Source organism: Strix uralensis, chromosome 3 (genome assembly GCF_047716275.1).
Source record: "Strix uralensis isolate ZFMK-TIS-50842 chromosome 3, bStrUra1, whole genome shotgun sequence".
Lineage (NCBI taxonomy): Eukaryota > Metazoa > Chordata > Aves > Strigiformes > Strigidae > Strix > Strix uralensis.
Window position 1 is genome coordinate 93,159,690 of NC_133974.1, and position 14,882 is coordinate 93,174,571.

The 14,882-nt window shown below is 42.6% G+C and overlaps 1 protein-coding gene across 8 annotated transcripts in view; it reads left to right on the forward strand.

The window, feature by feature from the left end:
* The window catches only part of LTBP1 (latent transforming growth factor beta binding protein 1), a 213,123-nt gene that overhangs the window by 174,746 nt on the left and 23,495 nt on the right, over window positions 1–14,882 (forward strand). For all 8 annotated transcript variants that reach the window (XM_074863371.1, XM_074863363.1, XM_074863365.1 and 5 more), the window contains 2 exons: window positions 12,306–12,488; window positions 13,812–13,898. In XM_074863371.1, the coding sequence (XP_074719472.1) occupies window positions 12,306–12,488; window positions 13,812–13,898 (270 nt within the window). The remainder of the gene's footprint in view (window positions 1–12,305; window positions 12,489–13,811; window positions 13,899–14,882) is intronic.

The following is a 14,882-nucleotide window of genomic DNA, read 5'->3' on the forward strand; positions in this document are numbered from 1 at the left end:
AGTCCACTGTACTGGATTTGTGAGTTTTTGTTAAGTGTTTTGGGTGTTACAAATACTACTGGAAAATTAAAAATTAGTTTAGAACTCTTAAAGTTGCCTCCACATTTCTATGTTGATCCAGTTTGGGGAAAGGAACAAGCCCACAATAAGGAGCAACAGAGTACAAGAAATGAAGGGATTTACTTGCACAGCTTTTTTTTTTTCCCCTCCAGAATGCAAATCTTCGTTTTTCTTTGTTGTACGCTGCAGGCTGATCTAGCTTCCAGAAAGCTTTAGAATAACTGTCTCTAGTGCCAGGATGCAGACTCTAAGCTCACAAGGCTGTGGCTCTTTTCTCCTGTCACTCATGGTCTTTCAGACTTGTAAACAAGGTTCAAATATCTGTGACCTAATTGCAACAAGTATTTAGATCACTGAATGTAGCAGTCAGCAGCACTCAAGAAGTTGCCTGTGAAATATCATTAACAGCTGACTGACAAACTGAAACCTTTGAAAAGTCTTGTGAGAAAGATTCAGGCTTACAAGAGCTTGTTTTAGGAAGGAGAAATTTAAAAAATTAAGATAGCTGAGGCAGCAGAGCAATGCACAGTGGTACTGCCTCCATTCCTGTTTGCAAGGACAAATCCTGCAGTACCTTTCCACCATGAAGCAGATTAGCTTTAATACCTGATGATGATAACTTGAAGTAGCAGCATTTAAAATTCTTCCGTTAATTTATGGAACTGTGTTTAAATCACATTATCAAGATCTGCAGGAGATGCAAATGCCATCTTCGTTTTGGTACTGTGAGGAGGTAGTACTTGGAAGAATTCAGCTGTTACAATGAAACCAAAACTAAAGAAATTAGCAGAGGACCTGAGCCCATGTAAGAAGAAGTCAAGTCCAAGGAGCATTCAAGGGCATACCAAAACGTCACTGTGGGGAGGGAGGATATGAAAAACACAGTGTGACTGACTCTACTGTCAACAGATGAATACTCTACTGTCAATAGTAACTCCATTTTGTTGTCACCAGTGAACATAGCTTTACTGTGATCAGTTTGGAAAGAAGCCATTCTTCCTTTCCCTCCAGCCTTCATTGGGCCCGAAGAAAACATGTGCCTCACCTTTGTCTCTTCTCTGATAATGTCATCAAGGACAAATATCTCACATAGGAGACCAGAAGACATACAAATTAGGTCCCAGTGAGAATGTACTTTGCACCATATGCTCTTGAACTAGAATAGGGAAAAGTGGCAGTGCTAGGAACAGAAATCTTGCTATTCATTCTCTTACTTTTCTTCCAAAGTAAAAGGAGGAAAGTACTGTTCTTAGTTCATCTTAAAAAGGATTCTTGCTTTCCTGCAGCCTTGCTGGTTTTTTTTCTCTTAGCTGTTTCTCAAGACCTCAGGGACTGACCAGTCAAGTGGTGACACTGCCCCATGCAGGGCAACCACAAAGGAGGGGCTGGTGGGGAGTGTGAAGCTCGAGGGCAGCCTTGGCTGCAGTGACCATGAAATGGTGGAGTTGAAGATCCTTAGGGCACACAGCAAGCTCACTACCCTCCACAGCTTGTCCCTCAGCCCCAAGACTTGCGACTTCTTCAAGTAAGAAGAAAAGGAGGGTAATTGTAGTGGGTGACTCTGTTCTGAGGGGTACGGAGGGGCCCATATGTCGACCAGACCCACACCATAGAGAGGTCTGCTGCCTCCCTGGGGCTCAGGTCAGAGATATTAAAAGGAAGGTCACTGCTCTGTTGCGGCCCTCTGATTACTACCCCTTGTTGGTTATCCAGGCAGGTAATGATGAGGTGGTAGAGAGAAGTCTTAAGTCACTCAAAAAGGACTTCAAGGCACTGGGGTGGCTAATTGAAGGCTCAGGAGCTCAGGTCATGTTTTCATCAATCCCTCAAGTGGAAGGGAAAACCACTGATAGAGGGTGGAAAACATATCTGATTAACACGTGGCTCAGAGACTGGTGCCACCATCGGAATTTTGGGTTCTTTGACCATAGCGAGGTTTATAAGGCACCTGGTCTGCTGGTGACAAATGAGACAGGTGGGATGCAGCTGTCCCAGAGGGGGAAAAGGATTATGGGGCAGGAGTTGGCAGGACTTATTGCCAGGGCTTTAAAGTAGATATGAGGGGGGACGGGGAGATAACTGGGCCTGTTAGGAACAAGCTCAAGGGAAGCGTGCCAAAGCTTGAAGGATGGTGGACTGGTGAGGGCTCTCCTTCTGCCACTTCATTTGAGAGAAGGGAAAGATGTTCAGGAACTGTGGAAGCACCTGAGAAGGGTCTGGTAGGGAATGGAGCCCACACTCACAAAAAGGTGTTGGATTCACTAGCTCATCTCAAGTGCATCTATACCAGTGCACGCAGTATGAGCAACAAACAGGGGGAGCTTGAGGCCATATGCAGCACAAGAACTATGACATAGTAGCTATAACAGAAACGTGGTGGGATACCTCACACGACTGGAGTGCTGCAATCAATGGCTACAAGCTCTTCAGGAGGGATAGACAGGGAAGGAGAGGTGGTGGAGTGGCCCTATATGTAAGAGAATGCTATGACAGCTCAGAAATCAAGTATAGTGATAACGGGGTTGAGAGTGTTTGGATTAGGTTAAGGGCCAGTAAAGCAGATCTTGCTGTGGGAGTCTGCTATAGACCTCCTGACCAAAGCAATGAGGTGGATGAAGCTTTCTATAAACAGCTGGGAGAAATCTCGCGGTCACTTGCCATTGTTCTTGTGGGGGACTTTAACCTCCCAGATATCTGCTGGGAATACAACACAGCAGAGAGGGAACAATCAAGGAGGTTCCTGGAATGTGTGGAGGATAACTTCCTCACACAGCTGGTGAATGAGCTGACCAGGGAAGGTGCCCTCCTGGACCTGCTTCTTGTGAACAGGGAAGAGTTTGTGGGGGAAGTAAAGGTTGGAGGCCGTCTAGGGTGCAGTGATCATGAGATGATTGAGTTTTTGATCCTTGGAGTAACAAAGAGAGGGGTTAGTAAAACTGCCACCTTAGACTTCCAGAGGGCTAACTTTGACCTGTTCAAAAGACTGATTAACAAAATCCCTTGGGAGGCTGCCTTGAAGGATATGGGAGTCCAGGAAGGCTGGACATACTTCAAGAGCGAAGTCTTAAAGACACAGGAGCAGGCTGTTCCCATGTGCCGAAAAATAAGCAGGCGGGGAAGGAGACCGGCCTGGCTAAACAGGGACCTTTGGCTGGATCTCAAGGACAAAAGGAGAATCTATGACCTTTGGAAGAGGGGGCAGGTCTCTCATGAAGACTATAAAGATGTAGTGAAGTTATGCAGGGAGAGCATTAGGAGAGCCAAAGCACAGCTAGAGCTCAACTTGGCTACAGCTGTTAAAGATAATAAAAAATGTTTCTATAAATTCGTTAACAGCAAAAGGAGGATTAGGGAAAATCTCCCTCCTTTATTGGATGCAGAGGGAAACACAGTAACTAAGGATGAGGAAAAGGCTGAGGTGCTCAACGCCTACTTTGCCTCAGTCTTTAGCAGTAGAACTGGCTGTTCCCTGGACACCCAGCCTCATGAGCTGGGAGATGGGGAGGGGAAGCAGAATGAGGTCAGCACAGTTGAAGAGGAGGTGGTCAGAGACCTGCTACACCACTCGGATGCACACAAATCTGTGGGACCGGGTGGGTTACACCCAAGGGTGCTGAAAGAGTTGGCAGATGTGCTCGCCAAGCCGCTTTCCGTGATTTACCTGAAGTCATGGCTAACTGGGGAGGTCCCATTGGACTGGAGGGTAGCAAATGTAACACCCATCTACAAGAGAGGCAGAAAGGAGGATCCAGGAAACTATAGACCTGTCAGTCTGACCTCAGTGCCAGGGAAGGTCATGGAGCAGGTAATCTCGAGTGCCATTACAAGTCATATAATGGACAACCAGGGGATCAGGCCCAGTCAGCATGGGTTTATGAAAGGCAGGTCCTGCCTGACAAACCTGATCTCCTTCTATGACAGGGCGACCTGCTTATTGGATGAGGGAAAGGCTGTGGATGTTGTTCACCTTGGCTTTAGTAAGGCCTTTGACACTGTTTCCCACAACATTCTCCTGGCGAAACTGACTGCTTGCAGCTTGGATGAGCACACGCTTTGCTGGGTAAAAAACTGGCTGGATGGCCGGGCCCAAAGAGTTGTGGTGAATGGAGTTAAATCCAGCTGACAGCCAGTCACGAGTGGTGGCCCCCAGGGCTCGGTTTTGGGGCCACTCCTGTTTAACATCTTTATTGATGATCTAGACGAGGGGATCGAGTGCACCCTCAGTAAGTTTGCAGATGACACCAAGTTGGGTGGAAGTGTTGATCTGCTCGAGGGTAGGGAGGCTCTGCAGAGAGACCTGGACAGGCTGGAGCAATGGGCTAAGGCCAACTGTAGGAGTTTCAATAAGGCCAAATGCCGGATGCTGCACTTCAGCCACAACAACCCCCAGCAGCGCTACAGGCTTGGGGAGGAGTGGCTGGAGAGCTGCCAGTCAGAGAGGGACCTGGGGGTGTTGATTGACAGCTGGCTGAACATGAGCCAGCAGTGTGCCCAGGTGGCCAAAAAGGCCAGTGGCATCCTGGCTTGTATCACAAATAGCGTGGCCAGCAGGGACAGGGAAGTGATCTTGCCCCTGTACTCGGCACTGGTGAGGCCGCACCTTGATTACTGTGTTCAGTTTTGGGCCCCTCACTACAAAAAGGACATTGAATTACTCGAGCATGTCCAGAGAAGGGCAACAAAGCTGGTGAAGGGTCTGGAGCACATGTCATACGAGGAGCGGCTGAGGGAACTGGGGTTGTTTAGTCTGGAGGAAGGGAGGCTGAGGGGAGACCTCATCGCCCTCTACAACTACCTGAAAGGAGGTTGTAGAGAGCTGGGGATGAGTCTCTTTAACCAAGTAACAAGCGATAGGACAAGAGGTACTGGCCTCAAATTGCGCCAGGGAAGGTTTAGACTGGATATTAGGAAGCATTTCTTTACAGAACGGGTTGTTAGGTGTTGAAATGGGCTGCCCAGGGAGGTGGTGGAGTCCCCATCCCTAGAGGGGTTTAAGAGTCGGGTTGACATAGCGCTGAGGGATATGGTGTAGTTGGGAACTGTCAATGTTAGGTTAATGGTTGGACTGGATGATCTTCAAGGACTTTTCCAACCTAGATGATTCTGTGATTCTGACTTCAGGAGAGCAGACTTGGGCCTCTTCAGGGATCTGCTTGGCAGAGTAGCATGGGGTAAAGCCCTGTCGGGAAAAGGACCCCAAGAAAGATGCTTAATATTCAAGGATCACCTCCTCCAACCTCAGGAGCAATGCATCCCAACAAAGAGGACGTCAGGCAAAAACTCCAGCAGGCCTGCATGGGATGAACAAGGAGCTCCTGGGCAAACTCAAACACAAAAAGGAAGCCTGCAGAGGATGGAAGCAAGGACAGGTAGCCTGGGAGGAACACAGAGAAATTGTCCGAGCAGCCAGGGATCAGGTTAGGAAAGCCAAAGCCCTGGCAGAATTAAATCTGGCCAGGGATGTCAAGGGCAACAAGAAAAGCTTCTATAGGTATGTCAGTGATCAAAGGAATAGGAAAAATGTGGGCCCTCTCTCTGGAAGGACAAAGGAGACCTGGTTACTCAGGATATGGAGAAGGCTGAGGGACTCATGACTTTTTTGCCTCAGTCCTCACCAGCAAGGGCTTCAGCCACACCGCCCAAGTCACAGAAGGCAAAGAGAGGGACTGGAGGAATGAATAACAGCCCACTGTAGGAGAAGATCAGGTTCGAGACCATCTAAGGAACATGAAGGTGCACAAGTCCATGGGACCTGATGAGATGCACCTGTGGGTCCTGAGGGAACTGGCAGATGAAGTGGCTAAGCCACTGTCCATCATATTTGAGAGGTCGTGGCAGTCTGGTGAAGTTCCCACTGACTGGAAAAGGGGAAACGTAACCCCCATTTTTAAAAAGGGAAAAAAAGAAGACCTGGGGAACTCCAGGCCAGTCAGTCTCAGCTCTGTGCCTGGCAAGATCATGGAGCAGATCCTCCTGGAAATTATGCTAGAGTGCATGGAAAATAAGGAGGTGATTGGTGACAGTCAACATGGCTTCACTAGGGGCAAATCGTGCCTGACAGATTTGGTGGCCTTCTATGATCGGGTTACAGTGTTGGTGGAGAAGGGAAGAGCAACTGACGTCATCTACCTGGACTTGTCAAACGCTTTGCACACTGTCCTGCATGACATCCTTGTCTCTAAATGGGAGACATGGAAGGGATGTCATCCAGAGGGACCTTGACAGGCTTGAGAGGTGGACCCATGCAAACCTCATGAAGTTCAAGGCCAAGTGCAAGGTCCTGCACATGGGTCAAGGCAATCCCAAACACAAATACAGGCTGGGCGATGAGTGGATTGAAAGCAGCCCTGCGGAGAAGGACTTGGGGCTATTAGTGGATGGAAAACTGACTATGACCCAACAATGTGCACTCGCAGCCCAGAAAGCCAACCATATCCTGGGCTGCATCAAGAGAAGTGTGGGCAGTAGGTCGAGGGAGTTGATTCTCCCCCTCTACTCCGCTCTTGTGAGACCCCACCTGGAGTCCTGTGTGCATGTCTGGGACCCCCAACATAAGAAGGACATGGACCTGCTCGAGCAGGTTCAGAGGAGGCCACGAAGATGATCAGGGGGCTGGTGCACCTTCCCTATGGGGACAGGCTGAGAGAGTTGGGGTTGTTCAGCCCAGAGAAGAGAAGGCTCTGGGGAGACCTTCTTCTAGTGGCCTCCAGTACCTAAAGGCGGGGGCTGCAGGAAAGGTGAGGAGGGACTCTTTATCAGGGGGTGTAGTGATAGGACGAGGGGTAATGGTTTTAAACTGACAGAGGGTAGATTTAGATTAGATATAAGGAAGAAATCCTTTACTGTGAGAGTGGTGAGACACTGGAACAGGTTGCCCAGAGAGGTTGTGGCTGCCCCCTCCATGGAAGTGTTCAAGGCCAGGTTGGATGGGGCTTTGAGCAACCTGGTCTAGTGGAAGGTGTCCCTGCCCATGGCAGGGCGGTTGGAACTAGATGATCTTTAAGGTCCCTTCCAACCCAAACCATTCTATGAGTCTATGATGTACCTCTGGATTTGACATTTCAGGAGCTGACAATGCACATTCATTCTTCTACATCTGCTCACTTTGCTTGTTCCTATTTTGTTCCGGGAACCAATGGGTGGCCCTTGTGCAGCTGTTAACTGAAGAGGGAACAAAACCAGTCTTTTTCTCCCCACTTGTAAGTGGCATAAACCCCATGTGCTCACTGCAGGAAATAACAACTATGTTGGTTTGCCCAACAATGAGTACTTCAGCCTCCCCTGAGACCAGCTGCAGCACGATCATACAGGAGTAGAATGCTGTCTCCCTGCAAAGAGCGATGGAATAGCCACACATCCTCTGGCTTTGAGAAGCCACATACTCAAGTCAGGTGTGGTGCTTGGAGAGCTCCTACAGTGCATGTGGACATCAACTGTCAGCATTAGCTTGCATCGTGCCTACTTTCAGAAGGGAAGAATTTAATCTGCATTGTCCTCTTGCAGTTACTTATAGTTCAGTGTAGTTTACTCAGCTTTTGCTTATTTCTCATTTTGTATTTTTGTGCATAAAAAAATGTTAGTCCACCTTATATCAAGTGCAAATAGGTAAAGATTGTTCAAATGTTACTTTAATTTGGGAACTTTTCTGCATGTGGTTAAAGGCTGTTAGCTTTGTGGAATGCTGTGTGTTCACACTTCTCTTTACTTGCCATTAGGGCACTCGAGACTTCCTTCTATTTGGATTTCACTTGGTGGAAATTCATCTATTGTTAGCTGTGTCCTGAAACAATCCCCTCAGTGTATGTATCAGGAATTCTAGCCCATATTTGGTAACAAACTGAAAAAAAATAATTCTGCAAGGCTTGTTTGTCTTATTCCCCTCCTCTCTGCCCTGCTGTTCACAAAATGTAGCAAATGCTTCAGAAGGAAGAAAAGATAAAGGAGGAAAGAACTCTCTTAGATGAAACTTCATTGTTATACATCTTTGTACCTAAGAGAGAGAAAAAAATGCCTGGTTTGGGTTAAAGTCTTCTCATTTATTCTTTTAATAAGGTATATAAAGCCATTTATGATGAATTTCTAGCAAGTACCAAGCTGAATGCAGTTTGAGTAATACTCCGTATTAACGTGTTTTTAATTGTTCCTACATAAGAAAAAATGCATGTTCTAGTATGCATCTAAATTACTAATATATGCTAATATAATAGTAATGTATCGCATTGCATTGAACCCAGAAGCTATAAAGGATAGTATATATTTGAGGATTATAATAGGTGGGATTTAAAATGAGAATTGCCAGCAGAAGTGTATGTGTAAACCCATCAGCAGGAGTCTGGCTTACATATACAAAGGTCAGTAGGATCACAAGTTTGGGTTACAGCTCAGCCAATAAAAAGAATTCCAGTGAGAGAACTCCACTAAGGTACCAGGGCCCACTTAGGTACCTACAGCTAATTTAGACGTTGCTTTCTCCTGGTTACATGAAATGTGACTAGTTATTTATGGCAAGAATTAACAGTATTTACTAGGATTTATAGGTAAAAATCACAGTTCTGGTGTCCAAACATGAGTCCCTCCTAGACTGATTTTTATTAAAAGAAAATCAATCTCCCCTGCACCTAACCAACTACCAGCACAAAAAATTTGAGGCTGCCAAGTAACAGTTTATAAATCTGGTCCAAAAGCTTCCTCAAGGCTAGAAATATGGTGCACAAGTCCAAATTCTAAATTTCCTAAACTTTAAGGTCTTTCTAAATGTTAAGACTTTAAAGGAAACTCTTTATATTTGTATTAATTTTTTAATGGCAATATGTGCATGGTTTTCTAACGTAAATAATGATCTGAATTTTAGTCATCTATGGACATAGTCTTAGATATCATTTTTAAATATGCATCACTTGCACTGATCCCCAAATTGTACATATGCACGTATATGCATACACACTGCACACACACGTTAGGTGTTGTAGCTTGCCACATGTTGAGCAAATTGGGAAATCTAAACAAGTACACCTGATGATAGGCACATACCAATCTATTTTTACTGTCTTTTTGAAAATCAGGTTCTGAAAGTATGTTACTCAAGCTGTTTGCTCAGAGTCACTGGAGTCTTTGCTGAGGTTTTAGAAGACATGAACTTGTAATGATGATTTTTCAGTTTAGCAACCACCTTACTGATGCCACCTGTAAATAATAGGCATCAGTACACAGTTACAGTATTTAAGATCTCATTGATTCTGTATGTTTTGGGTTTTTCAGATCACAGTTTTTAACAGGCCACTATTTAGGCAAATATTTAAGTGTATGCTCAAGTCTAAGTGTATGCTAATATCCTGGTTATGCACTGAATCGTATATTACTAATGCATATTTTTGCATCAAACGCATGCTGAAGCATATTGTTGGATTAAGGTTACACTAAGGTATAGAAATCTATCTCTAATAAATACTTCAGAGTTCAGTCTAGTAGCAACTATAGAGAATCCCTCTTGTAGGCTGTTAAATAGAACAGTCGTATCAACAACCTGATAAAATTATATTCCTTTACCAGTGTGCCTTAGGTAGAGATATGTTTTACATTTTCTGACAACAAAAAATGTGAAACAACGATACAAAAAAGTAAGTATCCATTTCCCATCATATTTTGTCAGCATATCTAGTGAAACCACTTTCAAAAACAACATGGTTACTAAATGGTTAATAATATATGAGAGAGAAATTATAAGTAGACACAGACTGGTCTTAGTTTTTTTTTTAAAAAAAAAAAAAAGGAAGATTTGTGTCTCATTTGCTTTCCAAACATTCATGAGGCCTGCTTGACTAACCCTCAGTCACAGCTGTGTAAACAACAGACTTTCAAGCTGCTGAACAGATAATGGGAGGAGAAACCAACACATCATATGTAAAATGGGAATAAACAATGACATGATGAGACTGTCTCCCCTTCCTCCTGGGGCAGCTTCTGGTCTTTCTCTGGTAAACAGCATGAAAACTGCCATGCTTTTTCCCCTGTTGAAGATTTGGCTTTGATTCAGTTAGACAGATGGCAGATGGCCAACGAAAATGTATAATTTGGTGGCTAAAATACTGCTCTCTCACCTTGGAATAACAGATTTAGTTCAGTTGTGTTTCTGTGACATGATAGTCTTAATATAGTTCCTATTGGATAGCAGCTGATACCGCAAAACCACCGCACTTTATTAAATTCAGTACATTATGGAAAATTGTAATTACCTGATGGGGGGAGACTACAGGCTAAACTAACAAATATTAAATAAGCACTCAGCTGGGTGTTTCCTTTAATGTACAACTCGGTTATATTGGTGAGACAGCAAAGGAAAGTTTGCCTTGTAGGTGGCAACTTTGTGCTAAATTTTAGTAGAGGTGTCTGCCAGACCCTCAACCTCCCAAAACAGAAACTGTCACTTTTCTGAGGAAAACAGAAATAAATCCAATTGTCCGTTTGGAATTAGAAGCCAAAAGAACTATTACATTCATACTATTGAAGTGCAATAATAGGCAATCCATACTGGCATTTTAAAACCTGCTTTTCTCAAAATGGATTTAGTATTTGCATGCTCTAAAAGTTGCCTTACCCCACCTGCTTGGGGGAATGTGGGTGGGCAGGGATAACAGGCTTGAGGTAGCAAGAGCTGCAGTTCATTTAATTCCTTCAGCATTTGTTGGACAATCACTATCTTCAAGCTCCCACGTCACAGCCATTATTTTTTAAGTAGATGAGATTAGAAGAAAGTCCTTCCTGTAACTGTCATAAAGAGGCTGAGGTTGATCTCTAAGAGACAGAGGTGGACAGATGAGGTGGTCAAGTGAACTTGGCTCTCCCAGGTATACCAGTGTTTGTAAGTGGGTGGGCCTTAAGCTATTCCTTGAAAAGAACTGCAAGGCAAACAAAGGTAGTTTATACACCACAACTCTTTGGGTCTTACTAATCTTCTAGCATTTTGAAATGCACTGTCACTCAGGTATAAGGTTTTGACTCCTGCCTGGATACATGCGTTACTTGAGAAATGTCTCATGCTTCGCATATTGTACAAGAGCCTGAGTAGAAATGAATGAAATGTCAATGGAAAATCAGCCAACATGCAATAATTTTTAGTAGGTTTTTGTGAATTAAACATTTGTTAAGTGCTAAGCATAAAGAATTTCCCAAGGAAGTAAACTAATCACCTCAAGATATATCTATCTTAAGTTGCCAAACAAAGTTTTGGGTTTGATTAATAAATGTGAGCATTTGTAATTTTAGCACTCAGTTATTTTATGGATGGCCTATGAAAAGTTTCTCATGTTGATGAAGTGTGAATAACAATTTTATGTGATAGTTCCCACTTCTGAGCTCTTGATGAGAAGTTTTGTGGAAGTGCAAGGTTAGATAGACAGAGTTCTGCAAACATAGAAGCTTTAGCTAGGTATTTCTTTTCAAACTTGCTTCTTGGTGTACTTTAGGAGTGCTTTGCTTTAGAAAGGTCTTTGACTATTAATAGGGTTTTTTATTGGGTCTGTGGGAGAGACTATTTTGCCTCCAGTCCTTATAAATATGTGAGAGGACCCACTCAACTGCTAAAGGCAGAAAATCTGACTTCTTGGCTGGATGCCTATTTCATACTAAAGCACAGAGTCAGTTAACTTGACATCTGCATTATATTCCTCTGCTTACCATGGAGACAGTCACTTTTGCAAAAATCACAAAGGGCCTTGTATTCAAGTGTGGAACATGCTTTTTTCACAGTGAAATTAAAAGGGGCTTGAAATGTTCACTGTTTTGAAAATCAGGCCTTTTCATTTTGTGCCTTAGTTCCTTTATCTGTAAAATGTGGTTGTAATGTTTGCTCACCTCTGTGAACATATGTGAAATGCACTGTGTCAGTAGCTGGGCAATGTGGTTAGATAGCTGAGCAACATTAGATAGCTGAGCATGACAGCAGGTAGTTCATGCATTGCTTAAAATGAAGGAAGTGCAAATGTGAAGAATCCCTTTGTGGCCAAGTTGGAGAACAACTTGTCTGAAAAAGGTCTGAAAAAGTCAAAGGAATGTTATCAACTTCCATCATTCTTCCTAAGAACAAAAAAGTTAAACCAAAATTTATACTTAACCATTTTCTTCCCTGCTTGACAATGCTGCTCTTCGCTGTGGTGAAATTGAGGTACTGTGGCTCTTTTGATTCTCCTGTAAAACTGATTCACTTCCCGTGTTATCTTACGTGGTTTATGTTTTCTTTTTGCCTTTAGAATTACCAGTAGAAGCTGATCAACATGAAGATGGAAAGAAGGAGTGCTACTACAATCTGAACGACGCTAATTTCTGTGATAACGTGCTTACGTCCAATGTAACCAAACAAGAATGCTGCTGTACCTTGGGTGCTGGCTGGGGTGATAACTGTGAAATCTTCCCATGCCCTGTCTTTGGAACTGGTAAGGGGAGGCCTTCTGTCCCTCTGCAATCTTTTGAAGTATTGGGTTTATGTTAACGGTAGCGTGCTTTGCCTTCAGAGAAGGCTTGCCCGTTAAATCCCATATTCTGTGGTATTTACTCATGACTTATCCATGGGAGATTTCCACAGAGGAAAAGTTAATAGCAGTAAGTCACACCTGATGTAAATCCATTGGCTTCACTGCAGTTACACTAGGGATAAAAACAGCCTGTTACTGAACAGTATTATCTCCAACTGATTTTAAACAAAGATGGATTCTCACAGAAGCTTCTTCCAGATGCTATGGTGACATGTTAGATTTTTCCCACAAGCTGGAAAACAAAAGTAAGCATTGCAGTGGTTTTGAGTCTGCAGCTATTCTTTGTAATGTTTTTCTACAGCACTATGAATTACTGATATATATTATGACATTAGTTCTACATTTTGCTACTTACTGAACAATTCAGTTAATCATGTTGTCTGCAGACCGTTGTTTAACCTCTAAATATGAAATTAGAAAAACATAGCCATATGATATTTGTCACAAATATTGAAAACAGTACTTGAAACATAAACAGTGATGGCTGAAATTCAGAATCCAGCTGGAAAAAATCACGTAAGAGAGAACATGTGTAAACTTTTTGATATTAAACATTAAAGATTACTTTTCACACAAATGTATCATCATGGTTAATTTCTGTTTTAACTATACTTTAGAATCAGTGAAACTGAAATTAAATGCGTTACAAACAGAGCCTCTCTGCTTGGATAGGTTTATTTGATTCTGTATAGTCTCCAAGACACTTTAAATAATTTCCCTCTGTAATCCACACCATGTTCTCCTGTTGCAGTCAATTAGCTTTTTTTCCTGTATAAGGACTAAAGAATGTGGACAGGGGTTTGTATCTCAGTTGGGGTACGTCTAGATTGCAGCTTGCAGTATAGCTCAAAGAGGCCCATGCTAGCTTTAATTAAGATAATTTGGCTACTGGTATTGTTATAACTGCAGCGCATGAAACCCAGTAAGGACTACATTCTCCTGCCAAAGAGCAAGAGAAATTAGTTTGCATGGAGCTCTGTGGTGCCATGGGTACCCTAGCTGGGTTTTTCAAAGCTAGCTCTGCAACCTGAGAGCAGGGAAAAGTCGGGCTGTAGTGTCAGCATCCCCCACTTAGCTAAAGGTGTGCAAGATTGCCTGATAGGTATGAATAAGGAAAAACATCGCCTCAGATTTCTCAAAATACCCTGAAACACATGTGTAACACATACATATGTGAGTAACTTTTTCTTAATGACATAATCTTTTGTTTTCTCTCTCTCCTAGCTGAATTTACTGATTTGTGTCCTGAAGGAAAAGGTTTCATTCCCTCTGGAGAATCGTCTTACGGGCTTCTTGCTCAGAATTACAAAGGTCAGTACTTACTTGTATTCAGTTTAATTATTTCAGAAGTTCTGGTAGTTGATTGACTAGAAATGTGAGCCAGCAATGTAAACATACTAATTCAAATTTTATTAGGTGAAAAAACCAGTTTGTTCTATGAAACATTACTGAAAATCATCGTTTGACAGATTGTTAAGAATGTCAATTATACAGTCTCTGTAATATTCTGGTTTAATTTATACTAAGTGCTATATACTGTGAGAGTAGGTGCAGAGACCACAAACCTCAAATACTCACTCACATATGAAATACAAAGCCACCTTCAATTTGTAAATAAGTGTATGGGGTGTTGGGAGAGACAAGAAAAGTTCTGTTAAACATTAGATCTACAAGTGAGAATTAATATAAAAACTGAAGAGAAATTCAGCAATGATATTTTCATTACAGAACTTAATGAAATAATTATTGAACAAAAGATGGTAGAGAAATATGAGTGACAGGAGTTGGTGGGTGTGGGCGGGAGGGAGTTGATCACTTAGAAGGAAGAGTGAGATCAGTGAAATTCCTTTTCAAGTTTCAGAAGTAGCCAATAATATTAATAATTTGTGAAATTAATTTTCCTTGGCATAAACACACTGTATTTGTCTTAGCTGAAATGAAGTCAACGTATTATCTTAGGGTCGCATAGCAGCTACAGGATCTTTAGCAAAGCACAAATTTCATATATTAGTTCCTATCGGAATTGATGTTTTACAAATCAAAAACTAACTGTAGAAAGTACTGTGTGTTTGTATCACATAAAAATGCAGTAAAACTTACTATTTTTTAAAGACTTTAATAGAGGCATAGTATCACATGGTTGATAGGTAAGAATTTCTTAGAGTTGCTTCTAGGTAAATCACTAATCTGTCAGACCTAATTCTGAGAGATGATAAAAATAGGTGGGACTTTAAAGATTTTTGGGTTTTTTCCAAACTATTGTTATGTGTACTTTTTCAAATTATCTTTCTGCAT